Source organism: Cibotium barometz, chromosome 3 (assembly GCF_041138505.1).
Source record: "Cibotium barometz isolate CiBa-2024 chromosome 3, ASM4113850v1, whole genome shotgun sequence".
Taxonomy (NCBI): Eukaryota; Viridiplantae; Streptophyta; class Polypodiopsida; order Cyatheales; family Cibotiaceae; genus Cibotium; species Cibotium barometz.
Window position 1 is genome coordinate 15,758,530 of NC_141048.1, and position 27,313 is coordinate 15,785,842.

General features: G+C 48.6%; 1 protein-coding gene and 1 pseudogene across 2 annotated transcripts in view; one reads left to right on the top strand and one right to left on the bottom strand.

Moving 5' to 3' along the window:
* The window catches only part of LOC147639756 (uncharacterized), a 42,897-nt gene extending 17,939 nt beyond the window's left edge, over window positions 1–24,958 (top strand). For both annotated transcript variants that reach the window (XM_086773587.1, XM_086773593.1), the window contains 3 exons: window positions 21,914–22,205; window positions 22,350–23,470; window positions 24,402–24,958. In XM_086773587.1, coding sequence (XP_086629713.1) covers window positions 21,914–22,205; window positions 22,350–23,470; window positions 24,402–24,587 — 1,599 coding nt within the window. In that variant the 3' untranslated portion in view covers window positions 24,588–24,958. The remainder of the gene's footprint in view (window positions 1–21,913; window positions 22,206–22,349; window positions 23,471–24,401) is intronic.
* LOC147639757 (uncharacterized) lies at window positions 2,278–3,237 on the bottom strand (annotated as a pseudogene).
* Window positions 24,959–27,313: the final 2,355 nt, after the last annotated feature.

The window sequence follows — 27,313 nt, forward strand, 5'->3', positions numbered from 1 at the left end:
GTGAAAAAGATGTCATAATCCCACTCTCAAAAATTGGCCAGCTCTCTCCACAGCCCAACTGTGGTGAATCCATGGTTCAAATCAAGTAGCCATGGTGCTCAAGGATCATCAATAATGCTTGGTTATGCTGCGAGAAGGTCCTGCGAAGATGAGAGAAAGAATGAAAGAAAGTTATATTAACGTCTACGGAAGACCCCAAGGGCCTATGAGACCAAAAGTAATACAATGGTACCAAGGATATACTGAGCCATGGAAAACTGAAAGAAAAAGTAAAATGAAAACATCTGATAGTACATGTCATCAACAGACGATCCTGTGTAGTGTGAGATATGCTATGATCAGCTAATGACGATACCCGCTTGGGCCAAAATTGATCTGATGGTGGAGTGAATGTCCGGTCTTTGTGATGGGAGCGTGCCATGTCGGCGGAGAACCTCACGAATCCGTCTCTATGTGGTGGAGGGTCTTGATGCTTTGGGTCAGGGACGTATGGTTCGTAGAATGGATTGAGCTCTCTCACTAAGAAATCCTCGGGGGCGTGGAGTTGCAGCATGGTTCCGGGTGATGGGCTCTGATGTCGTAGTAGAGGAACTGTTGTGGGTAGTGGATATATTAAGCATCTACTAAAGATCCAATGGGCCTATGAGACCAAAGTGACACAATAATGTCCATGGCATATCTCATCATGGAATGGAAAATAAAACAGAAAGAAAACATAAACATAGCTATCTCATTGGGGTGATACAAAAGTGTCCATGGAAACTCATCATGGAATACTAAGAACATCGAAACACGAGAGCAGCATCAGCTTAGAGTAGATGGTATACCACTCTCCAAAATATCAAGCATGGGGCTAATGAGTACGGCCGAGAGGTCTCCCTTAGCTATGTCACGTGGAAAGGTAGCTCGATGGCGGTGGAGCATGTCCTGGATCTGGAGCTGATGGGATGATCATGGCCTACGGCCGAGGGGTTGGGGTGTCGGGCACGCTAGAGTGAGGAGTCTCGGTCCGAGGTAACTCCTCTCGGGCAAGGTAGGTCGAGAGCAGCTCATGGAGGGTCCACAAGATCCACTATATCGGTGTCCTCCACCTCCTGGGTCCGGAAGGAACTGGTGATGGTTGGCTAGCGAGGGAGGGGGCGGGGTGGCTGGGGCCAAAGCTCTCTCAAGAAGGTGTCCCTGTGTCTGCGGAGCTCAAGCAGGAAGAGGCCTAGGCAACGCTAGTCCTGGAAGTCAATGATCTTGGAGAGTGGACCAAATCCCTCACGAAATAGATAGTGAAACCTCTTGTGGATCTCCTAGTATACTAGGCAGCGACATATGTAATGCTCCTCCGTCTCAACCTCTGTGTGGCATAATCGGTAGATCCTCTTCTCTCTCGGTCTCCGTATGAGCTTCTCGGCTCTCAAGATGCGCTTAGCTCTACTTGTCTCCACTCTGAGGCGGTGGGATGAAACCCGTGTCTGGCCAATCGCAATCCGCATGGCATGGGACATGTGAACACTCAAGTAGCCTGGCTGCTGGATGAATCCATCCTCATTGAGTGTGAGGAAGTGATCTCTGTAGAAGTGCATCTTCGTGGGGAGCTCTGGAGGTGTGATCCATGTGCAATGGATGTAGAGGCTGAGAAGATCTAACCGGATAACCCAGTTGATATCCTCATGAGAGAGAGAGAGAAAGAAAGAAAGAAAGAAAGTTGTATTAACGTCTACTAGAGGCCGAACTCGACCTATGAGACAAATCAATGTACAACTGTCAATGTCTTCTGGATGTCCAGAAAAATGAACATGAAATAAACTATGAAAGTACTGAGCTAGTTGGGGGGGGGGGGGTTGATGGATGGAGCACTACTGCTGCTAGAGGCTCAGGATGCAACCTATATGCGTAGGGTATACAAGAATGCAATGCAGATCTGTCTAGCTCCAACCAGTACCATAATGGGGGTGTAATATGTGATACATAGGCGATGGCGAGGCAAAAATACCTCGGAGCATGATCTCCGGGTGTGAGTGTAAGTGAGCTAGCCGCTCCTGGATATGGTGCTGATGTCAAGCCCGTATCTCTATGATCTCCCTCTGATGTAGTCTGGGAGTCTGGTAGCCTGGTGCTCTCGGTCTCCGTCTGGCTCGGAGGTCCGCAGCGCGCTGAAGTGTAACCCCTCCTGTGTCAGGGTAGGCACCAGGATAGATCTCTGGAAGAAATCAGTGAGCTGGAGCTGTCGCCCACCTCTCCCTGTGGTATGAGTATGTAGCAGTGTCTCTCTGTGGCGCCGTGTCTTTAGCAAGAACTGGCCAAATCTGCTTGGTCTGGGGACTCCATGATCTGGCGGAGTGAGGGATGTCCACTGAAGATGGTAGTGTATCTCTCTCTAATGACACCATATGCTCTGCATCTCCATACATAATGTTCCTCACTCTCAACCTCCTCCATGCATAGTCTGCATATCCTCTCTGCTCTGGGGATCCGTGCTGCCCTGCCTGCCTCAATCTCAAGCTGGTGTGACGACACTCTGAGCTGGCCAATCGCCACTCGGGCACCGTGAGGCATGTACACATCCATGTATCGAGGTCTCTGTATGAATCCATCCGCTCATATACACATAAATTGATCTCTGTACTATAGCATCTTCAGCAGTAGAGGTTGACTGGGTCTAATCCAAGTCTCTTGAGTGTATCGCTCCCATAAATCTTGCCAAGGGACTCTGTTCCTCTCACTGTGAGAGAGCTAGATGTGTGGTGCATGTATATCATACTGGAAAGGTGGCAGGTGATCTATGTCAAGACCATGCTGAGTGAGCCACTGTATCATCTGTGAATACCACGATCTCGTATCTCCACTCTATGGGAGCTGCCTGGACGCCTCAAAAGCTCTATGTGAGAGTTGATTTGATGGCATATCTCTGATCCTCTGTATGAAGCAGATCATCTGGAAGAGGGCCTCTACTAGCATAGGAGGTGCAGCAAACTCCGTCCAGACAATGTCATGTGGGACGGAGGGTTTGCTGCAGATCATCCGTGAGAGCATGAGAATCTGAGGCCTCTCTATCTGAGACCATGTGGAGGTGGCGAGCCCAGGTGCCCATACTGTTGCAGCATACATCAAAGCAGGGGTGACTAATGTGTCAAACAACCACCCCTTCGTGCGGGGCTCCTGGAAGTGTGCCTGGTGACACTATCTCTCTAGCATGGCCAGAGCTGCATACCCTCGTGTGAGTCTATCCCTGGCTGCCTGTGCCATAGTAAATCTTCCTGGCGGAGTCGTAAATGTAATCCCCAGGTACACACATTAGTCTACCACCTCTACCTATCCTCCTGCTAGTGTGAAGATGGCCTGTTATCGAGAACCGGCCTTGAGGTGTGGAAAATCATGGCCTTGGTTTTCCCAAGGTTCACTAAAAGCCCCCTTTGTGTGCAGAAGTCGTCGAGTGCATGGAGATGGTGCTGTAGTCCCATCTGCGACTCAGAGACCAGAATAATATCATCTGCATATAGCTTAGTGTAGACTGTGGTACGTGAGATGTCTACCCCGTCCCCACCACCGTGACCAACGAAGTCAGCCACCTCATCAATGTATAACCCAAATAGTGTAGGAGAGAGTGGGCATCCTTGCTTCACACCTATGGTGCTAGCAATAACATCAGATAGCCCCCCGGGGCATCGTATGCGCCCAAGGACCTGCTCATATAAAGCATAGATGCCCCAAACCATCTCTGATGGGATCCCCAATGACTATAGGCGCTGGAAGAGTCTCTCTCGTGGCACCGTGTCAAATGCTTTGCGGAAATCCACAAAGCAGCAATATAATCTCTTCTCCCGCGCCCTAGCTTGGTCAATCAGACATCTTAGAGTGAATATATGGTCGGAAACCAGCCTGCCGTGGTGCTCGCATTCCCTCCTTCTTTGCATATGAGCTCAACTCCGCCTCGAGCACTGTGCCATAAAGTTTGTATGACCAATCATGATAGTCGTGTAGTTGCTGGGGTCTAGCATGTCTCCCGCTTTGTGGAGAGGCACGATGGTGTGCATAGTCCACTCAGCTGGTAGGCCCTCCACTAGTGCCCTATTAAAGAGGTGAGCAACAAAGGGTCCGAGTGTGTCAGCTGCATAGATAAGATGCTCACTCTGTATACCTGTGTGGTCAGTCGGTCTCCCATGCTGTAACCGGCAGATAGCTCTCTCTACCATCGAGGCGGTAAAGAAAGTAGAGGTGGTAGGGCGGGACTCCTGTGGCTTTGGTATGGGCGGCTACTGCTGAGGGATATGGTAGAGGCTCTTTGCATATGTGTGCCATGTGTGTGGATCCTTAATCGGGGTACGAGGGCGAGGCTCTCTCATCTTGCGCCATCATGTAGTGGCTGCATCTCTGCTAATGAGAGTAGGTGGTATATATCCCAGTACTTTGCCTCCTCATATGCATGCCTCTTACGGCGTGTGAGGGTCCTCATCTGTCGGCTCGCCTGTCTCTGTGTAATGGTCCCCAGTGCTCTCTGGGCACAGAGATGTCTTTATAGCTCTTTGCACTCATCATCATACCACCGATTCTGGGGCATGCTCCCAGATCTATCTGTGTGTGTAATGTGTGTATGATGGGGGAAGCTGCGGGTGGCGACCGTATGTAGTAGAGATGACAGCTGGGTGGTGAGTGTGTCTAGAGGTGACACGGGATCCATCTGGAGTAGCCCGTCATATACATGATGCTCGTATATGTCTACCAAGTCATGGGTGAAGTAGAAAGTTGTATGCGATGCCTGTGTGGGCTGTGTGCATGCTGGTGTGGAGCTTGCCAGTGACAGTAAGAGGTATGTGTGATCCACACCAATAGGACAGGGGGGGATGGTGAAAGATGTCACTGCCTGTGTGGTCTCCTGAATCCTGCCACTGTCTCATCCCGTTATAAATAACGAGATGGTGTCGCGCTCCCAGCTCAAGTAAGTGATGACTATATCTGGTGTTATTCGGCCACATGTCCTCTGGCACCTTGCAAGCTCCCGTGTCCTCCACCTCTGGTGCTCGAAATCATAAATGTCGCACTGTCGGCTCTGTGTCCGTGCATTGAAGTCCCCCATAAGGAGGACTTCCCCAGGTTGGAGTAGTGTGTGATCTCATCTAAAAGGGCTGCATATGGTGACTCTCCCAATGGCCCTATGTCCTCCTCCTCCCCTCTACTCTCCTCCTCTGCTTTCATGGCATATCTCGATCCTCTAGGAGAGAAGTAACATAGAGCAATGTATAACACCTTGTCTGTCGAGAGCTGCAGTCTGATCCACATGAAGGAAGAAAGTTGTATTAACGTCATCAAAAGGCCAAAATGACCTATGAGACCAAAAGGTTACATCATATCCATGAGGTACATAATCTTGGGTACAAAATAGTAATAAAGAAAGATAACAAAAATGTAGAACTTTAAAATGTGATCTAGTTACATGAGCAGAGAGCTCTCATATCATCCTAATACATCCCTCATGGGCCGCTGTGACATGGTGCTCAAGGTGGTAAAACTGAGCTGGCGCGAGAAGGTCCTACGATGATGGGCGATGATGGCCCGGATCTTCCTGTGGTGGCGTGGCCGTGGGCAAGGGCCATGGGGTCTGGGGTGTCGAGCTTTGCATAACTCAGTGGCTCTGTCGAGTGTCACACGTCTCGGACGAGCTCCTACTAGCTTGTGGTCTGGGTATGATGGGTGGATCGGCCCTCGAAGTGCTGGTATGGAAGAAGTCAGTGAGAGCTATGTGTGCTGGTCCTCGAGCAAGTACAGCTGATCTGGATCTCACTAAGGACTCCCTGTGTCTACGGAGCACTACAAGAAAAAGTCCCATGCATCTCTGTTCCGGGAAGTCCATGATCTTGGAAAGTGGTCCGAACCCAGCTCAGAAGAGGCAGTGGAACCTCCCCCGAATCTCATAGTACATGGGGCATCAGCATATGTAATGGTCCTCTGTCTCGGGCTCTGTGTGACAGAGCTGGCATATCCTATCCTCTGGTGCGGCTGCCCTAGGCCCATATCTGGCAGTCTCTACTCTCAGCTGGTGGGATGAGGTGCGGCTGCCCTAGGCCCATATCTGGCCGATCGCACATCTCACCCCAAAGGATAGGTGTATGTCCATGTAGCGTGGACGGATGATGAACCCATCCTCTGTCAGGCATAGGTGATCTCTGTAGAAGACATTTTTGTCCCCAGTGGACGACTAGGTGAACTCCATGTCCTCTGTCACTATCGGTGCAGCCCCCATCTTTGCCCGCACAATCTCATGTGGCACTGATGGTTTACTCCTAATCATGCGTGAGATCATCGCCACTAGGGGCCTCGCCATCGGCTTCCACCCATCATATACCTCCTCTGTATCTGTCTTGGCCGGCTCTCTCCTCTGTCTCCTCCTATGGTATAAGCTAGGACCCTAGATGGGGGCACCATACAGTAGTGCAGGTGTAACCAGAGTATCAAATAGCCAAAGCTTCGTCTTTGGCTCCTGAAACTGTATCTGTGAGCATTGCCTCTCTAGCGAGCCAAGGGCTGCATATCCCCTCATCAATCTAGCGTCGGCCGCCTCCGCATCGAGAACTGAGGTCCAGCAAAATTGATCCCAACATATACATACGAGGTAACATACTCCACAGGCTCTCCACTGTATGTAAATTGTACTGCAGATCTACTTATCCACTGTGAGGAGGTGTTAAAAATCATGACCTTAGTCTTTCCAAGGTTCACAGTAAGGTCCCAGTCCTCGCAAAAGGCCTGTAATGCATCCAAATGCCTCTGCAGCCCCTCTGGTGAATCAGAAATAAGAACAATATCATCTGCATACAAGAGGATCGTTATCAAGACTCCTGCCAAATGTGCTCCTGGTCCTCCCTGTCTGTCTATGTAATCCGAGATCTCGTCAATGTATAGACCAAATAGAGTAGGAGACAAGGGGCAGCCCTGCTTCACCCCGATAGTGCTATGTATGATCTCTGAGTCACCTCTTGGAGCCCGTGCTCTGCCTGTAGAGTGTAATGATCCCCCACAACATCTCTTCTGGCACTCCCATATCCTGCAGTCTCTTGATCAGTCTGGCCCGTGGGACAATGTCAAAAGCTTTGCGGAAATCCACAAAGCAACAGTATATCCATTGCGCATGAGCTCTCCCCTCCTCAATGATCCCCCGTAGTGTAAAGATATGATCTAGTGTGGAGTGCCCTCTCCTGAAGCCTGCCTGCCCCCGTGCCCTGAGTCTCTGCTCCTCGGACCATCTACTAAGCTCATGGTCCAAAATCGGACCATAAATCTTGGCCAAGGTGTGACCAATCATGATAGTCCTATAGTTGTTGGGGTCCATGGGGTCACCTGCTTTCAAGATAAGTACAATAGTATCCGATGACCAGCTGACGGGGAAGCCTTCACATAAAGCCCTGTTAAACATGTGAACCAGTAAAGGGGCTAGCGTGTCTCTAGCATGGGAGAAATGCTCAGTGAGGAGTCCATCATGATCGTGTGCTCTCCCAGTCTGCATCCTGTCAATAGCATCTCTCACCATGCTGAGGTGAAAGAAGGAAGAGTGTGGGGGATGAGGTTCGGGTGGATGGGGGGGAGGCGGCTGCTTGGGGACATGGTAGAGAAAGAAAGAAAGAAAGGAAGATTTTATTAACGTCTTCCAAAAGACCGAACTCGGCCTATGAGACAAATCAGTGTACCTATGTGGGGTATCCTCTTTCATCCCAACAAAATGAAAAAGTTGTGAACTAAAAAGCTGAATCTGGGTGTGCAATAAGTACAATGAGTGGGGGAGGGAATGGAGCTCTACTACTAGGAGAATGCAAAGCTATATGCATGGAGTATACAATCATGATAGCTCCATCCTGTACCATACTGGGGGTATAAAATGGTATACATCAATGAAGGGGGTGTCCACAGCTCCCTGAACAACATGCCTGGGTCTGCTCTGAAGCAAGCCAGTCGCTCCGCACCCTCTCTGTGAAACTGAGCTCTAATCTCTGTCATCTCTCTCTGGTATAGGCGTGGTGTCCGAAAGCCAGGTGTCCTCGGTCTCCTGCGGGCTTTGAGTGTCTCTGCTCTCTAGAGAGTAATTCCCTGCTGTGTAGGGGCTGGGAGGGGTGGATCTCTGAAAAAATGTAGTAATCTGTGTCTGTCGTCCCCCCTTTGGAGCCGTCTGAGCCTGTAATGATCTCTCTATGACGCTGTATGTCTAGGATGAATCTCCCCAGTATGCACTGGTCTGCTGCCTCAAATAGCTGGCGTAAGGAACGTGGCTCTCTGAATAAAATGGGATATCTCTCTCTAATGGCTATATATGCTCTGCATCTGCATACATAATGCTCCTCACTCTCCACCTCCTCTCTTACAATCTGCATACCCTCTCCTCTCGGGGGATCCGTGCCGCTCTACCAATCTCGATCTCCAATCGATGTGATGAGACTCTAAGCTGACCAATAGCTACTCGGGAGCCGTGTGGTAAAAAGCCCTCCATGTATCTAGGCCTCTCTATAAATCCATCATCAGTGATACTCATGAAGTGATCTCTGAGAGAGGTGGCATAGGTGTGCCAAGTGCTAGGTGAAGTAATCTGAGTTGGAAGGCGATGATCCTGGAAGATCCTCCAGGCCTCCTTACAGTCCCTTCCAAAAAACAGCTGGTATAGCTCCTGCTCAAGCCTTGCTAGGTAGTCTCTCTTCTTTCTCCGTGTGAGAGGTCGATAGATCACTCGCGCCTGCTGGTGAGTGGTGGATCCTAGTGCCTTCTCCCGATGTAGACGGGCTCGGGTATCACAACATTCCTCGTTGTACCAGCTATTCTGTGGGACAGTCCCTTTTGGTGATGTAGGGGTGTCTCTGGAGTGTGGGAAGGCGGCTGCAGCGGACGTATGGAGGGTGGCTGAGAGGTGTGTAGTAAGCTCATCAAGTGGGATGTGGGGGTCGAGGTCGGAGAGGATGCGGTAGACGTGATCAGAATAGATGGAAGAGGTCTCGGACAGTGATGGGGCAAAGCAGGTGGTTGAATGGTGTATCGGCATGTGAGTGAGAAGGCCAGGTATGCATGGTAGGCTGCAACACCGATGGGGCGAGCAGAGATGGTAAACTCCGAAATGAGTGGGATCAAATGATGGATGGAGCACTACTGCTAGAGGCTCAGTATGCAACCTATATGCGCACACACACACACACACACACACACAGAGAGAGAGAGAGAGAAATGAAATGTTATATTAACGTCTTCAAAAGGCCAAAGTGACCTATGAGGCCAAAGTTACAACCATGTGACATCTGATACACTGTCTGTCTGGAAAAGAAAAGAAAGAACTGAATGTAAGTATCTAGCCCTACAATACATCAGTAGGGAGCATCCGGAAGCAGCAACTAGGGAGAGTGGGAAGCTAATGCTACTAGTCAAAATGGGGTACATGAGTACATGGATACATGAATACATGAATATGGGGGAGTACAAAAGTGACAGTGAGTACAACAGTCTCTTTTTTCCTAGGAAGAGAGAAGAGAAAGGGAGAACTTCGTTCAGCGTGAGAGAGAATTTCATCTCTCGAGAAGAAGTGTAATGAAATCACCGGTGGGCGCTCAAGAAAAACATGCCCATCAGCTCTTGGCCAGACTTCTTTCAAAGAGATCCTCTCCAGGCAGCTCAAGCACACCTCGGAAGCGGATGGGCATGGTCTCCAAGCAACAGCCGTGCACCAGTTTTGTACTTAGACATTGCCAAGAAACCTACAGCAGCTCTACACAATGCTCTCTACTGAGCCTTTCCATCAGCATGCAGCTGGTCAAGCGCTTCAAGTGTGCTTTGCAACCGATGACTCTCCATCACCAGCGGTGGAATCACCAATGTGAACAGGAGCTGCCCGTTTGTGGGTGAGGGTTTGGTGACAGCTGTGAAGTTGTCGAGCATAATGCCTGGGCCACCACCACAAGAGGCGGAGAAGGGGGGGGGGGGTGCAGGGAGTATGAAAGTGTTGTTGAAAAGAATGGAAAGGCCACCTGAAGGTGGGCGAGCGCAAATTGGTTTGAGGGAGGCGAGTAGGAAAAGTCACATGGGGGGGCGAGCATTAAGATTTGGGCCGTCAGCAGGCATCGCGGCTGTGAGGCCAGGGGCATGTGGTTGCTGTTTGGGGCTAGTATGAAAGGAGATCATTGGGAGGGGAGGTGAGTAGGATGAATTGGCCGAGGCAGTCAAGTGGTCCAACAAGAGGCGAATAGGAGAAGAGGGGAGGTGAGGAGGATGGGAGAAGGGGCGAGCATTATTATTTTTTTGGTTCCAAAAAATCGGAAGAGGGGAGACGATCAGAAAAAAAGGGGCGAGCAGGGGGGTTGTTGCGGGTATGAAAGAGCTTGAAAAGTGAAGGGGGGGGGGGGGGGGGGGGGTATGAAAAAAACAGTATGAACGTTTTGTGACAAAAAAAAAAACTGAAAGGGTGAATGGCTGCCCAAAAAAAAAACTGAAAGAGCAAATTCACCTTGGGCTAGTATGTAATTGGTCTGTGCACCTGAGGGGGCGAGCATGAAATTGTAGGTTCGATTATGAAACAAAGGGGCGAGTATGAAATCGTCGGGAAGAAGCAAGTATGAAAGGGCATGGGGGAGGCAAGTATGTAAAAGGGGAAGGCGAGTATGAAAAGAGGCATGGTAGAGAAAAGGTGGAATTGGCCGCGTGCCGTGGAGGCGCCCAGCTTGAGACAACCCGTTCTGTATTCACATCCCTGGAGGAGCACTGAGCAGAGAGTGGAGTATAGATACCATGCCTGCACCTTCTTTTGGTCTCAGGCGGGGAATGGAGTCTCCTGAGATTTCTTCACCACCACTGGGTCCCACTTCCATGGCGAGGGCATTTGGTCCTTGAAAAGACCAGATGGGTCGATTGTGGCCAGTCACCTAGAGATTCGGGACATCGCCTCAGAGTATTACCACACCCTGCTCTCTATTGACCCAGATTCCCCTCAGCGTGAGGGGGCCTGTCAGAGTGTCTGGCATCACATTCAGCCTCGCTTTCAGATTCCCTCCAGATATCATTGGCTCTCCCTTTCTCCTCGCATGAGCTTCTGCTTGCCCCTATGGCACTCTCTCGCAGGGAAGTGTCTCAGGGAGGACAGACTCTCAGTTTCTCTCTTCATGCAGCATTGGGACCTTATGAAGGCTGGCCTTGAGGCATTTTTCAATGAGGTTATGCAGTTTGGATCCCTTTTGGAGTGCATGGTGGAGCGTCTTATCTGCCTCATTCTGAAGGAGAGAGGTAACAGACTTGAGATTTGCCAGTGGAGACCTATCAGCTTCTTAGGGACGGCTTATAAGATCCTCACTAAGGCATTCAGTCATCACCTTCAACCACACCTCTCCAATCTGATCCACTCAACACAGACAGGCTTTATCCAGGATAAGAGCATCTTGGATAATATCTTCACTATTCAGGAGGCCATCGCAATAGCAGGGATGCGGAAAAAGGACCTTGCAATGCTCCCTCTCGACTTTGAGAATGCATATGCCAGAGTGGATTGGGTCTTCTTGGATCTGCCTGGGATTCTCACCAGCTCCTTGATTCTAAGCTCGCCGATGACACTGCTACATACCTGGAGGGTTTGAAAGGTAACCTTCGCATTTTGCAGCAGTGACAGAGGATTTTGCCTCATCTCAGGAGATTGGATCAAGTGGCACAAGTGTGGTTTTTGGGTCAGCAGGGCACCCATCCTGACTTGAGGCCAGTTGACGGTGTGCAGTGGATCCCCTCCAGACAGCTCAGTTCGCTAGTTCAAGTGGGACTTGACATCATGGTGGAGCAGTAGATTGGCCCCCTCCTCCTGAGCGTTTGGAGGAAACTGGAGCATAGCCTGCCTCTCCCTCGCTTACGGGGCCGCAGTGGCGAATCAGGTCCTCCTCCCCACCATGTAGTACATCACCTCGTGTTGGGCCTTCCATTGTTCTTGCATTAGATCTAGAACTTTCTCTAGTCAGGAACTGGCAAGGCCCAATGTGGCCTGGCATGGTGTATGTGTTCAGTCTTTGGAGCAGGGCAGCATTGACCTCGTCGACACTGTAGTACGGAGCAGAGCCCTACTGGGCATTGACCTCGGACACTGTAGTAGAGAGCAGAGCCCTTCTGGGCAAGTTGATAGTTTGTGGCATAGTCACAGGGGACGCAAGGGACGGGAGGATGGGACGTGGGGACACCATGTCGGGAATTGGTAGGAACGGGGATGGTCGGACGTCCCCCCTAGAGGCGTCCCTCACAAGGGACGGGGGAACGGGGACGGATCTGGGCAGGGATGGTGTGGGGGACGGATCCTGCGGGGGATGGTCAATTGTCCGTTGCGCAGTCTAACTGTAAATTGTATGACCGTTTTATGACTGTTGGGGGATGCCGTCTTGGGGGCCTTTTTGGGCCATTTTGGCCCAGTCACAAGGGCCATAGTGGCCCTCTTGGCCCTCCTTTTGGGCCTCCTGCCTTGCCTCTTCGAGTCTTCAAGATTCTTGCCTCTCCCTCTTGCCTATCTATATAAGAACAAGCGCACGCACACCTTCAAGCCTTCAAGCCTCTAGAGTCAAGGATGTTCAAGTCTCATTGCTCATTGCTCAAGCTTCAAGCCACACGCACACACAATCACTCTCTCCCTCAAGCCTCTTCCAACTTCCAAGCCTCTCACACAAGCACTCTCTGTGACCCCTTCAGTCCAACATGGACAGCTTGCAGGAAACAAGGACTAAGATGAGGAGGACAGGAAAGACAGCTTGATTTGGGCAAGCACAGAGAAGATTGGTGAAGCCCATATCAAAACATGCTTGACCACCATGAGAGAAGTATGCAAAATGCAGGATACGGACATTGAGCACCTACAAAAGAAGCTTGGGGAGAACAAGGATAGTGATGACCTTATGCCTGGGTTGCGTGCCTCCATGCAAGAGGAGATGGATAGGTGGAAGGCAGACATGCAGGTATACATGGAAACTCAGCTAAGCAAGATGCAGGAGGAAATGGTCCAAATGTTGGACGCAAAAACCAGCCACCATACCTCACTAATCACGGAGTTGGAGGCCCAAGTCGCCACCCTTAAAGTGGAAAACGAGACCTTGAGGGCACGTACTCAATTCGAAGAAGGAGAAATTCAACCATCCCTATCCCTCAATGATGAGCTGAATACACTTAGAGAGCAAATGAAGACCCTCCAGGAACAAGAGGAGACGAAGGCAAACGAGGCAACCACATGGGCCAAGATGATTAAGAAGACACAGAAACAAGTGGAAGAAGTGGGCAGCTGGATTGAGGTTTCCAAGAAGCAATGGAACCCACCATCATCCCCAAACATCATCAATGACACACTCGAAAAGGAGAAAAGAAGGAAGATCAAGGCATTGAACGTGAGAGTGGTGGGATGGAAGGAAGGGGCCTCGCCGAAAGAAGACGCCATAGCACTATGCAGAAAGATGGAAATCCCTGATACCCCCTTCGTCGAGGCATGCAGGGTGGGCAAAGACACCACCAAGGAACACGCAATCATCCTCAAGTTTGCGGGATTGGAGGCGAGGCAAGCATTCCTTACCAAAAGGTGGGCACTAAAAGGAGAAAAGACTTACCTCGAAGACGATCTCTCTCTAGCACATGTGGCACACGAGAGGGAGTGCATGCCACGCATCTTCAGACTCGGATGCACGGAAGGTAGGGAAATGGGTAGTATACAGAGATGGGAGGGTGATCATCACCGAGCAACGTGCCCAATGACGGTGCGAGACCTATGAGACCAAGCTAGAGATTGCGGTTTGGAACTGCACTGGTGCCTTGAGGACAGATGCAGGTCTGTTTGAGGAGACATTTTGAGGGAGAGACTTGGTCTTATCCACAGAGACACATCAGTGCCAAGGGAGTCGGCTTCCAAAGGTGAGGATACAGATGGGAGTCTTTTCACCACCCACAGTCACGCATAGTAGGGGGTACCCTGGGATTGGGGGGTGGCTCTACTATATAGGCAGGAGCTTCAACATGTGATACAGGTGGTCGGGTGGGATGAGGCTGCACGGTTTTTGTGGGTGAGGATCCAGAGTCCAGACAGAGGCCCGGGACATCTACTTTGCACTGTGTTACTTTGCACCCTCCACTTCTAAGTATGCCACCCATGGAGAATCCCCGTACCTACCCCTTCATGATGACATTATGAAGTTTTCCAGTCTAGGGGACATCCTCCTGGATGGAGACTTCAATGCCCGCACCGCATGTGCACAAGTACCCTTCTTTTAGACACATGATCCCACGTATTAGGAGATTGACATGGTGGGTACGGATCTAGAGCGGACATCACAGGATACAGCAGCCCACACAGACTATGGAGAGTATCTCTTAGCCCTCGGCAAGGCCCATAGGCTTTTATAATGTCCTAGCCAGATGGCCTGGATCCAACTCCTTCACCTCCTACCCCTTCGGACATGGAGCCAGTACAGTGGACTATCTAGTGGGATCCCTCTCTGATCCCACTCATTCCAGAGTTTACCATCTTGCCTTGCCCCATCAGTGTTGCAATGGACCATGCATACCTGCCCTTGTCCCTCACATGCCGATACACCACCCAACCACCTGCTTTGCCCCATCACCGCCACCCAAGATACCACTTCACTAGAGAGACCTCTTCCATCTATTGTGATCATGTCTACCGCATCCTCTCCGACCTCGACCCCCACATCCCACTTGATGAGCTTACCACAAAGCTCGCAGCCACCCTTCATACGTCTGCTGCAATCGCCTTCCCGCACTCCAGAGCCACCCCTACATCACAAGGAGGGACTATCCCACGGAATGGCTGGTACGACGAGGAATGTCGTGATACCCGGGCCCGTCTACGTCGGGAGGTGGCGCTAGGATCCACCACTCACCAGCAGACACAAGTGATCTTCCGACGTCTCACACAGAGGAAGAAGAGAGCCTACCTAGCCAGGCTTGAACAGGAGCTATACTAGCTATTTCTTGGGAGGGACTGTAAGGAGGCCCGGAGGATCTTCCAAGATCATCGCCTACTGACATTGATTGCTTCACCCGGCACCTGGCACCTATGCTACCTCTCTCTACCATGCCCCCGAGCAACCACCTCTCCCCCATCGACCCGAACCCAATCCCCCACACTCTTCCTTCTTTCACTTGAGCATGGTGAGAGATGCTATTGACAGGATGCAGAGTGGGAGAGCATAGGATCATGATGGACTCCTCACCGAGCATTTCTCTCATGCTAGGGACACGCTAGCCCCTTTACTGGTTCACATGTTTAACAGGGCTCTATGTGAGGGCTTCCCCACCAGCTGATCATCCAATACTATTGTACCTATATTGAAAGTAGGTGGCCCCATGGACCCCAGCAACTACAAGACTCATGATTGGTCACACCAGCTGATCATCCAATACTATTGTACCTATATGACCCCATGGACCCCAGCAACTACAAGACTCATGATTGGTCACACCTTGGCCAAGATTTATGGTTCGATTTTGGAGCATGAGCTTAGTAGATGGTCTGAGGAGCAGAGACTCAAAGGACCAGGGCAAGCAGGCTTCCGTAGAGGACACTCCATACTAGATCATATCTTTACACTACAGGGGATCATTGAGGAGGGGAGAGCTCATGGGCATTGGATATATTGCTGCGTTGTGAATTTCCGCAAGGCTTTTGATACCGTCCCATGGGCCAAACTGATGAGGAGACTGCAGGATATGGGAGTGCCGGCAGAGATGCTTTGGGGGATCATTGCACTCTATGAGTCAGTCACTTCACAGGCAGAGTATGGGCTCCAAGAGGTGACTCAGAGATCATACATAGCTCTATCAGGGTGAAGCAGGGCTGCCCCTTGTCTCTTACTCTATTTGGTCTATACATTGACGAGATCTCGGATTACATAGACAAACAGGGAGGATGAAGAGCACATTTAGCAGGAGTCGTGATACCGATCCTCTTGTATGCAGATAATATTGTTCTTATTTCGGATTCACCAGAGGAGCTGCAGAGGCATTTGGATGCATTACGAGCCTTTTGTGAGGACGGGGACCTCACTGTGAACCTTGGAAAGACCAAGGTCATGATCTTTAACTCCTCCCCACAGTGGATAAGTAGATCTGCAGTACAATTTACATACAGTGGAGAGCTTGTGGAGTATGTTACCTCATATGTGTACCTTGGGATCACTTTGGGTGGACCTCAGTTCTCGATGCAGAAGGCGGCCGAAGCTGGATTGATGAGGGGATATGCAGCCCTTGACTCGCTAGAGAGGCAATGCTCACAAGTACAGTTTTAGGAGCCAAGGACGAAGCTTTCGCTATTTGATACTCTAGTTACACCTGCACTACTATATGGTGCCCCCATCTGGGTCCGAGCTTATACCACAAGAGGAGATAGAGCAGAGAGCCCGTCGAGACAGATATAGAGGAGGTATATGATGGGTAGAACCCGATGGAGAGGCCCCTAGTGGCGATGATCTCGCGCATGATTAGGAGTAAGCCATCAGTGCCACATGAGATTGTGCAGGCAGAGATGGGGGCTGCAGTCCTCGAGACAGCTGACACTTGAGGGAGATACAGAGTGCTAGTATGCACAGGTAGGCACTTGGTTTGGCATGCACGGCATACAAATGGAGGCACTCCCCCCGTTCTAGTACAGCATAGGGACCCCGTCTTTTGCTCTCAGTTGCACAGAGCAGAGCGGAACAGGGTTATCAAGAAGGACACTCAAAGGACATGGAGTTCACATAGTCGTCCACTGGGGACGAACATGGCCTTCTACAGAGATAACCTCCTACACCTGACAAATGATGGCTTCATCATCCGCCCACTCTACAAGGACACACACCTATCTTTTGGGGTGAGATGTGCAATCGGCCAAATCCGCACCTTGTCCCACTAGCTAAGAGTGGAGACTGACAGATATGGGCCGAGGGCGGCCGCATGAGAGGACAGGATATGCCAGCTCTGTCACAGAGCCCGAGACAGAGGATCACTACATATGCTGATGCCCTGTATACTATGAGATTTGGGGGAGGTTCCACTGCCGCTTCCGAGCTGGGTTCGGACCACTTTCCAGGATCATGGACTTCCCAGATCAATGATGCGCGGGACTTTTTCCTCTAGATCTCCACAGACACAGGGAGTCCTTAGTGAGATCCAGTTCAGTTGTACTTGCTCGAGGACCAGCTCAGAGAGCTCTCACCAACTTCTGCCAGACCAGCACTCCGAGGGCCAATCCACCCACCATACCCGGACCACAGGCTAGTGCAAGAGCTCGGCCGAGAGGTGTGACACTTGACAGAGCCAGAGTTATGCAGAGCTCGACACCCCAGACCCCATGGCCCTCGCCCACGGCGACGCCACCATAGGAGGATCCGGAACATCATCTCCCATCATCGTAGGACCTTCTCGCGCCGGCTTAGTTTTACCACCTTGAGCACCATGTCACAGCGGCCCATGAGGGATGTATTAGGGTGATATGAGAGCTCTCTGCTCGTGTACCTAGATCAGATTTTATAGTTCTAGATTTTTGTTATCTTTCTTTATTACTATTTTGTACCCAGGATGATGTACCTCATGGATATGATATAACCTTTTGGTCTCATAGGTCATTTTGGTCTTTTGAAGAGGTTAATACAACTTTCTTTCTTTCTCCCTCAAGCCTCTTCCAACTTCCAAGTCTCAAGGAGTCCAGCCACAAGACTCACACTCTCTCCCTCTCTCAAGCTATCAACTTTCAAGTGACAAGTCATCTTCAAATTATGGCATCCTCCTCATGTGCCGGGGCTTCCCATAGAAGGATGACAGGATGGACATGGTGGGAGGAGGTTAAATACACCCCATCCGCTCATGGAGGCAGTTCTCTGCCATGGGCATGCAAGCTTTGCCCGTAGCGGCGAACGGGTGGCGCCAACAAAGTGCGAGTCCACCTCTTGCATAAGAGTGGGCATGAGGTGCAGTTTTGCACGAATGTCACGTCCGAAAAGAGACTGGAACTTCTCGACAAGCTTGCCGTCTACGAGGCGGTCGAAGCGGCAAGGACACCACGAGTAGCCATGGATCTCGTGAGGATGGGGAGAGGAACTCAAGCCTCTACGATGGAGTCATGTGGTGGATCGGGCCGATCGGCATCATACACGCCATCACCTTCACCATTGAGTCGGAATGTTGCTCCAGCCATCAAGCCAGCACCCTCCATCTCCACGGCTCTCAACCCTTACGCGGCCCACGGCGACAATCTACAATTGGGGAGAATTGGAATCCCAAGTTGAAGGAGGAGGTGGATATGGCGGTGACCCGCTTCTTCTTCCACGACCACATTGCCTTTCAAGTGGCTAGGTAAGTGCGATCGCCGATTCATCATTCATGTTTTCATCATACTAGTCCCCTTCTCATTAGTAAATTGCTTTCTTGAATAGGTCGGAATACTTCAAGGCCATGGTTAGGAAGATTGGGGAGTATGGCTCAACCTATATGCACTAGTAGCATTAGCTTCCCACTCTCCCTAGTTGCTGCTTCCGGATGCCCCTACATATATGTATTGTGGGGCTAGATACTTACCTTCAGTTCTTTCTTTTCTTTTCCAGACAGTGTATTAGATGTCACATGGTTGTAACTTTGGTTCATAGGTCACTTTGGCCTTTTGAAGACGTTAATATAACATTTCATTTCATTTCATTTCTCTCCTCAAATATTCCAACACCCAGTTTGCCTACAACTTCCTCATGTTGGGCCGGCTAAAGGATTGTAGTGTTGCTTTGAGGGGGCTTTTCCTTAGTGACGAGTTTGTCGACATGCAAGAGTCCCATACAAACATCTGTCGAGAGTGTAGGTTACGGGCGGATGACGCCTCTCGGTGGGAGAGTGAAGACCACGGATGCCATTGAGGATTGTAGACGCTATGCAACCATGCATAGGCAAGGTCTACAAGGCCATGGATCGCATGATAGAGAAGTTGGACTTCGTGCCCGACGAAGACAAATACAAGGAGATCCATGCCTTGTGTCTAGGAAGGTGGAATTCCTACTACTCTCCATTGCATGCAGCAGCTTATGTGGTGGACCCACAACTCCAAGGCAACAAGCAAGGCGACTGGGAGGTGAGCATTGGGTGGAGGATCATCTTGGACCTAGTAAAGGTGGAATTCCTACTACTCTCCATTGCATGCAGCAGCTTATGTGGTGGACCTAGAATTCCAAGGCAACAAGCAAGAGAGCGATCGGGAGGTGAGCACTAGATGGAGGATCATTTTGTGCCTGATGCATTGGTTAGGCACAAGATTAGGGACCAGCTTTCCATGTACAGGTCATTTCATGGCTCCTATGGTTGTCATGATGCATAGATCGACCGCTCTGAAGTTGGTGCCGCTCTATGGTGGGAGGACTCTGGTTCGGATGGACCGGAGCTACAGCAATTGGCCATTTGCATACTTAGCCAGCAGGCCGTCAACTCCTCTTGCTTGGAGCAACTTTGGAGCACCTATAACCACATTGCCTCTAGGAAGAGGAACCGACTCGGGGTAGAGCGTGCCAATGACCTTGTCTTCGTCAGCGTGAACTTACGAATGCTTTGCAAGAGCATGACCAAGAAGGCAGATCCCTTCACCGAGTGGGAGATGAGTCAACAAGAAGAGCAACAAGAGGATGAGGTGCAGCAGTAGCATGCCACTGAGGATGAGCTTGATGTTCCTTTGGCACAAGCTACCCATGACCATGAGGCGAGCACTTCACATGGATGATCATTCAAGGATCATGAGTCATGGGCCTTACTACTTAGCTCTAGGCTTTAGCACTTTTGAGTCTTTTCATGCTTTAGCCTTTTTTGTCCTTCCATGTATTGTGCCTTCTTAAGTCTTAGTCCTGACTCGAGTCATTTTGTATCTACTTAATTCAATCAACTGTCAACGCCTTCACTCTTTGATCGGCGTATTTTGTTAATATGACTCAAAAGGTTACCATTTTAGTGTAAATTTGTGCTCATTTTGATGTACTTCCAAAGTAGAGTAAGTGTAGAGTAGAAAAACTTTTTTTTTAAAAGTATTTTGATGTACTTCCAAAGTAGAGTAAGTTTAGAGTAGAAAAACTTTTTTTTTAAAAGTATTTTTAAGTGCCGTTCCCTCCCCTGTCCCTGTTCCCTACTTATGGCCATCCCCTGTCCCGTTCCCGTCCCCGTCCCCCATCACTTGTGGCTATGGTTTGTGGTCTCCAGCCTGGGGCAAATCCTTCAGAGGAGTTTCTCTTGAGCTGCATTTCATCTCGGCTCCCATCCCAAGGTGGCTCCTGGACTACTGTTTTGATGTTTCATTTCTGCGGCCCCCTTGAGAGTTAAACACTTCCTTTGCTGACAGATTTGCTGCCATCCTCCTCTGCACTTCATTCTCCAAGACCAGGGTTCCCCTCTTAATTCTCGGCTTGGTGGGAGGGTGGTCCCCACGAAAGCCTCACCTGCTCATGGCAGTTCTTCGATGGCACTATCCTCACTCCCTTCCAGAGAGTCCGGACTGTGGGCCTACCGGGGCAGAAGTGCCACATCAATCCTCCCCCTCCTGACCTCATGGGCATGGTATCTTGGCACTTGTGGCTTTGGGAGAAGAGACACTGGGGATGCTGTCCAGTGGGACCCCTGTGAGTGGAGCTGGCACCCCCATCTCCTTCTTTGAGTGCTCAGCTACACTGGGGCGTCAAATCCTTCTATAGCAGATCGATGGCACCCCTGCCACCTACCCTGACTGGCAGGCTCAGGGGATCCCAACCACCTTCCTCCAGGATTTCTGACAGTGCTGCTTCCGCCCCCACAAGATTTCAGAAATCTTGTGGTTGCTGGCTCACTGAAGCCTTGCAGTGGCACTCAGCTAGCCATCTGGGGACGGCCTACAGTTTGCGGCCCCGATGCACTAAAGCAGCATTGACTGTGGGATTGGCCAGCAGGTTTGGGTGGTGCGTTCTCCGCGTCTTCACCTCCGACCTCCACCTTGCCCGCACTGTTACCTGGGGGGAAGTTGCCTGTTGGCAAGCGTAGGCCTGGCCCCACACTCTCTTATTAGACAGAGGAGGCCTAGCTCTCATGCTCTCTCACCGCTGCATCTGAGCGGCTTCAGTGGCCACAGCCCGGCCACAGCTCTCGTGAGCTCCACCAAACAGATTAAAAAGGCGGAGATGGGGGTGCCAGCAATGATCTTACTATGTAATGAAGTGCACATCCTCTATGTTTGCACAGAGGGTTCAAAGGCAAAAGGTGTTAATTATTCTGTGACCATATCAAAATTTCCTAGGTGTACTCATGAGGATTTTGTGGTCCATGAAAACAAAGGGGGGCCATATATACCTTGCAAGCATATATACTTTGTTTTCTTGCGGGTGTTGGGCTTGAATAGCAAAGCCCATGAGTTCATGCACGACCAGGCAACACTAACTAAGGTGGAGCTTTACCAAGCTTTGTCAGGGCACACATATCATGTTAATCTTCAAGTGTAATGCAGGCCCATTGTTTGGAGTTGTGTTGGATAGGGTTGATGATCCCACCAAGGTCTGCTGATTCGGACTTTGCCTTGAAGGCAAAGCAGGCCAAGCATTCTTATTCTACGATCCTTGTAGTTTCGTGCTTGAAAGGAAGTAAAACCTTTGATTGAAACATTTCTTGTGACTATGATTAAGGATCTCCTTACTAAAGGTCTGTATTCAAAGGTCATTAGAGAGTGTAAGTGAATGCAAAGGGGTTGAAAGGTGAGAATCTATTGACGTAATCATTTTGTCATGAGGTTGAAGTAAGTGGCCAAAGTGGGTGGTCTGATGGGGTGGGCACATGGTGTGAGGGAGAGAATCAAGAAGAGAAGTGGATTCAGATGTGTCTTGCATAATATAAATAGTATCTTTTGTATTAGTATGAAAGTATCAGCCTTGGGAATGCTTTAGACTAAGTTGGAGCTGAATTTGAGCTCATTGTTGATATACAGGTCGTGAAGAATGAAGTTGGAGATCACTTTATTACCATAAAGAAACATGAGCTGACTAATATCCCCTTTCCGGTTGACTATCAGTTGTATTCGAGTTCTGAAGATGCTGAGTGCTTTGTCACCACAAGTCTCCTAAAGAACAGTCAAAAAAGACTTGAAGTGATCACAAAAGCAAGACTACGTGAAGCCGAGATTTTGAAATCCCTTAAACAAGAGGTGTACTGTCTCTTAGAACAGATCCGAACAACTGGCCAGGCAGTGGCAGCAATAGACGTTCTTGCCACGTTTGCAGGTGAAGATAATGCTGTGTCCCCTTTTAGTTAATCCTTAAGCACTTTCCTTTGAAGATATTTTCTTGTTCATAAATGACTTTATAGGGTGATTCACTTGCAAATAATATGTTTTAAGAGGTTTAATCTGTCTTATTCTTTTACAGAGGTAAGTGCTTTGAGAGAATACTGCAAGCCATTTATCATTGAAGATAGCCGTGAAATCACAGTTGTGGAGGGACGGCACCCTGTAGCTGAACTATTCTCTCCAGAAAGACGGCATTTCAATCCGAACTCGTTGTATATGGGCTACCAATCAGAAGAGAGCCAACAGCGCCAACATAAATGGGAGCTATACTACCACCTTGATGAGTTCAAGGTTTTTCTGCCTGAAGAATGCTGGCCCCGCCCTGATGTTCTCATTTTGACAGGACCTCCTGCCAGTGGAAAAAGTTGCTATTTGAGGCAGGTGGGTCTCATACAGATTCTTGCACAAATAGGAAGCTATGTTCCAGCAGAAGAAGCCAAGCTTAGCATAGCAGATGCTATCTACATGAAGATGGATGCCCCTGATGATCCCTTTACAGGCCTGAGCAGTTTTGAGCTCGATATGATGGAGTGTGCTACTATTCTTAAGAATGCAACAAGCCAGTCACTTTTATTGTTGGATGGAGTTGCAAGGAGTACTCCCTCACGTGAAGGTGGTGCAATCACAAGGGCAATGATTGAATTTTTGGCACAAAATATCAGAGCGCGAACGTTATTGACCACACAGAGTGGCAACCTGTCTCATTTAGAAAAAGAGTTCGTCAACATATCCAACTTTCATTGCAGGGACAGTGTTGACTTAAAGTTTCCGCACAGTGTTAAACCAGGTTTCTTCAACCAGTCATCAGCTGTCGCCATTAGCAAAGCCGCTGGGATTCCTGAGTGGGTTTCCTGCAGAGCTGCTGAGTTAATCTCCCAGGATGATACCACAGGAGAGGAAGCTCTCCAGGTAGAACAGTCATCTCCTCAAGAGGATTCAAGTATGTTGGGGGGGTATTGTCCGCCGTCAGCTGTGCAGCTTGAAAGACCAACAATATTATCTAATCAAATAGAGGGAATTGATGCAGTTGTACAAAGTCCTGTACCAAGTGTGGAATGTGTTTTTAAAGTGGAGCAAGGAACCCTTCAGGATCTTCAAACACAAGACTCGGGGCCTTTGAAGACTTCAGAAGATGTCTGGCAGAACATGTTGCAAGTGTTGCAGGATTACCCAGCAACTCATGCGCTCACAAAACAAAAGGTTAGTTTCCAGTACCTCATTTGGCATCTATCATTTTAAGTGGCACAGGTATGATTGGTGTGTCTCATAGCTTCTTTTAAGTATCGTTTGTTCTTTTCTTGAGCAAGCACATATGTTGCATTCTAGCTGAATGCACTCATAGGGGTGTATTAGTCAGTAATTTAGTTATAAAGCATGGAAAGACTTTGAGGCCCTCATTCTTCATAGCTGTCCATATCATCTATGGAAATAGCATTTAAAACACCATAGACCAAGCATGGCCCACTCAATCTCTGCCCAAGACCTCATTGGAAGGTGGCTGCTTGCTAGCAATCATAAGAGTAATAGCTTTTCTGGAATGTTTTACGCCCCCCGCCCACCCCCCCCCCCCCCCCCCCCCCAAAAAAATGCATGACAATCCGGCTCTGCCACCCTTGATGGATGGTGCTCCTGATTTCATAGCTGAAGTTTTACCTTAATGGAGATTTGTTCTGGTAGTAGGGAGGGATACACGCGACCTTTGGAGTTCACCAATCAGATTCCACTCCAAGTTGTGGTATCTATGGGTGGCCTTTTCAAACGGAAAATACCCATAAGAGGTGGCCTTCAATTTTCTGTTGGGCTTTCCGTGACACATTTTGTTGGGAAAGAAGGGGGGGGGGGGGGGGGGGGGTAAGAGAGAGATACATGGAGACCAGTTAAGGCCATCAACATGCTGCCGCACAGATAGTGGACAACATATATTGTTATGCACTCGCTTCAAGGGAGGAGCGAGTGTGTCTAGGTGGGCCACAAACAAACTGTCAGACAATCTTCTAGGTCGGAAGGGTTTGTTCTTTTAGTGGCATCATAGAGATCAGGCACCCAGTTGCATGTGATAAAAGTCTAAAGAAATGTATGAAGATTGAGTATCTAATCTAGAAGCTCATTCTTATTAGGACCTTGTATGCAGGGAGCTCTGGTGTCTGTTCAAAAGTTCTCGGAGGTTTCTCATGTGCACATGAGTACGTCGGCTTTATTCATAAAAAAGTTCCTTCAACATGAGCATGCTACTGCCCTGGAGAACGCGTTTTTGATAGTTTTGCAGACACCTATTCAGCTCAAAATAACGATTGCAATGGAGGAAAAGCATAGGTGACCATATAGCAGAGTTGTCTTTTTGTGTTTATGAAGTGTACAATAAATTCTAGGAAGATCACAATAAACATTCTTTGATAGGTATTGGAACTGCCATAGATTCTTCTATAATCTGTAGAAACCCTGGTGGCACCCCATGGTTTTTCCATGTAAAGCATTGCTCATAAATCTCATCCATCAATTCTGATTTTGTAAAATGCCCCTCTATGGGAGGGGCACGAGGGCATCTCACTATCACATCTGGAAATTCAGATACCAAAGTGAGTTCATTGTATACCAACACGTGCTCATAGACCTTTCTTTGTATAGAAAGACATTAGCACTCTTTGTACAAACTACAAAATTATAACGAATGTGATCATTTGTAGCTCACAATGCAGCAAAATGCATGTTTCAAAAATACTTCTCTTAGGAACTTTATCAAGTGATGTTGTCGGGAGTGGTCTTGTTATTCTATCAGTGCTTTGCTCCTTACCAAGAGAATAATATTTTTTCTCATGACTACTGACAATGGAGATGCTAAAAGATAAAGTGAAGTTGAGAAGTTCATTGGACCATTAAAAATTCCAGCAACAACCCCTTAGTCATAGGTTGGGAGTCATGATATCTATGATGTCATGATAGCTCTTCATGGTCCATTGAGCTTGGTATCCTTTTCAGCCTGCATATGGTAAAGGACTTCCTGCCTTTCTAATTTTTTGGCACATGTCTTTTCCTATCAACAAGGAAAGCATGGGTTAATCTACATCCATGACTGCGTGTTTGTTGCCATTGCCTCGTCCATGGTGTAGGCACTCCATCTAGAAGCACTCCGTGGACCACACCTTTTTTGGCGCCAACATTTCTACTCATTTTGTTTATATAATGTTTACTTGCAAGTTCATTTGTTCTTATACATGATCTTGGCCTTTTGGAAACATGATCCCAATCTTTCTCTCTATGTATGTATATTATACATGAGGTCTCATCATTTGTGGACAGATTTTGGGGGACAAGCTCACAATTGGCTGACATAGTGCTGTCCATTTTGGTGTATGCAAATGACGGCATAGTCCTGATATCTGAATTGGTAGAGGCACTATGCAGTACATAATCTTGGCAAAACCAAGATCATGATCTTTAACACTTCCTATTGGGTAAGAGTTGGTCAATCTTTTCTATATAGAGGAGCTTAGGTGAAGATGCTTTCACTTATGATCAAGGTTAAGCCATCAATGGCCACGAGATCCCCACATGAGATCACCTTAGTTGAGTTTGACCCTTTGGTCATGGGTGCCTCTTTCAAACCACCACTTACATATACCATGTCAATACATATTGGACGTAGACCGTCTTCCATGGATACGCACAGGTGGTGGGGTTTAACCAATATGGCCTTCAAATGGAGCATCTCCCCCCTTTCTATAGTCTTGTCTCACTTTCTTGGATCTCTTCTAGCAAGAGATCAACCATCCTATCCGCCTAGACCTGATCGGGCCCCACGCAAGCCAAATATGGGTGTCCTCACCAGAGCTTTGTACAAAACTCTTGTTCTACAGAGCATTTTTTGCAAGTTTCAAGGGGCAGATTCATTATTAGCCTTGGATACCTCCACAAGCACACATCACATGCCATGCAGATCACCATTGGCTAGTTTGAGTTTGGCAGAGTAGAGGGCATCCCTCAAGAGTCAGGGGTTTAAGAGTTTGAAGATTCTTCTCTGTTTGCTATCCTTGGGTTCAAGAATATTTCACACCAACTATCCACGTATCCTTGTTAGAATTTTATTTACTACTCAGAAGAGGTATCTAAGCACATCAACAAGGGATAGACCCTTGTGTAATCACGAGTTTGTGTTATTACATTAAATTGATCAAAGTATATCAATAGAGTAGGGAAGGAAGGTTTTCAAGGTCTCACATCATAAGACTACAAAAATATTAGATTTTGAGATGTTTAAGTCTTAGTCCACTTTTTGTCTTTTTAGTGATACACACAAAACTATGAATCAAAATGTGTCACCTTATTTAGATTTTCACGGCTAAGAATGTACTAAGATAGATAGGTGCGTGTGCGTGTGCGTGTGCGTGTGCGTGTGAGAGAGAGAGAGAGAGCGCGAGAGAGAGAGAGAGAGAGAGAGAGTCACAAGAAGCGAAGACTCGGAATTGCCACTCTTGGAGTATTCAGATACACTCTTGGAGTATTCAGATACACACAAAACTCTTGAAATATTAGATTTTGAGAGGTTTAAGTCTTAGTCCACTTTTTGTCTTTTTAGTGATACACACAAAACTATGAATCAAAATGTGTCACCTTATTTAGATTTTCACGGCTAAGAATGTACTAAGATAGATAGGTGCGTGTACGTGTGCGTGTGCGTGTGCGTGTGAGAGAGAGAGAGAGAGAGCGAGAGAGAGAGAGAGAGAGAGTCACAAGAAGCGAAGACTCGGAATTGCCACTCTTGGAGTATTCAGATAGAGGACAAGGAAACCACTAGAAATATGAATAAACACCACACTTAGTGCCGGCCCCCCATAGTAGGTACTTCTTTTATTGAGATAGAAGCTTTTTACAAAGTAACCAAGGTGCAGGTGTAAATAACATCGGATTTTTCCTCAAATACTTTAGTAAGACAACTTAGCTCCAAATAGCTCACAAACAGTCCCCAAAATAGTCCATAAACACGCGCCTTTGGTTTCCACACGTGCGAACCTGTGCGGTAGAGTTGTACTAGCTACCACACACAAA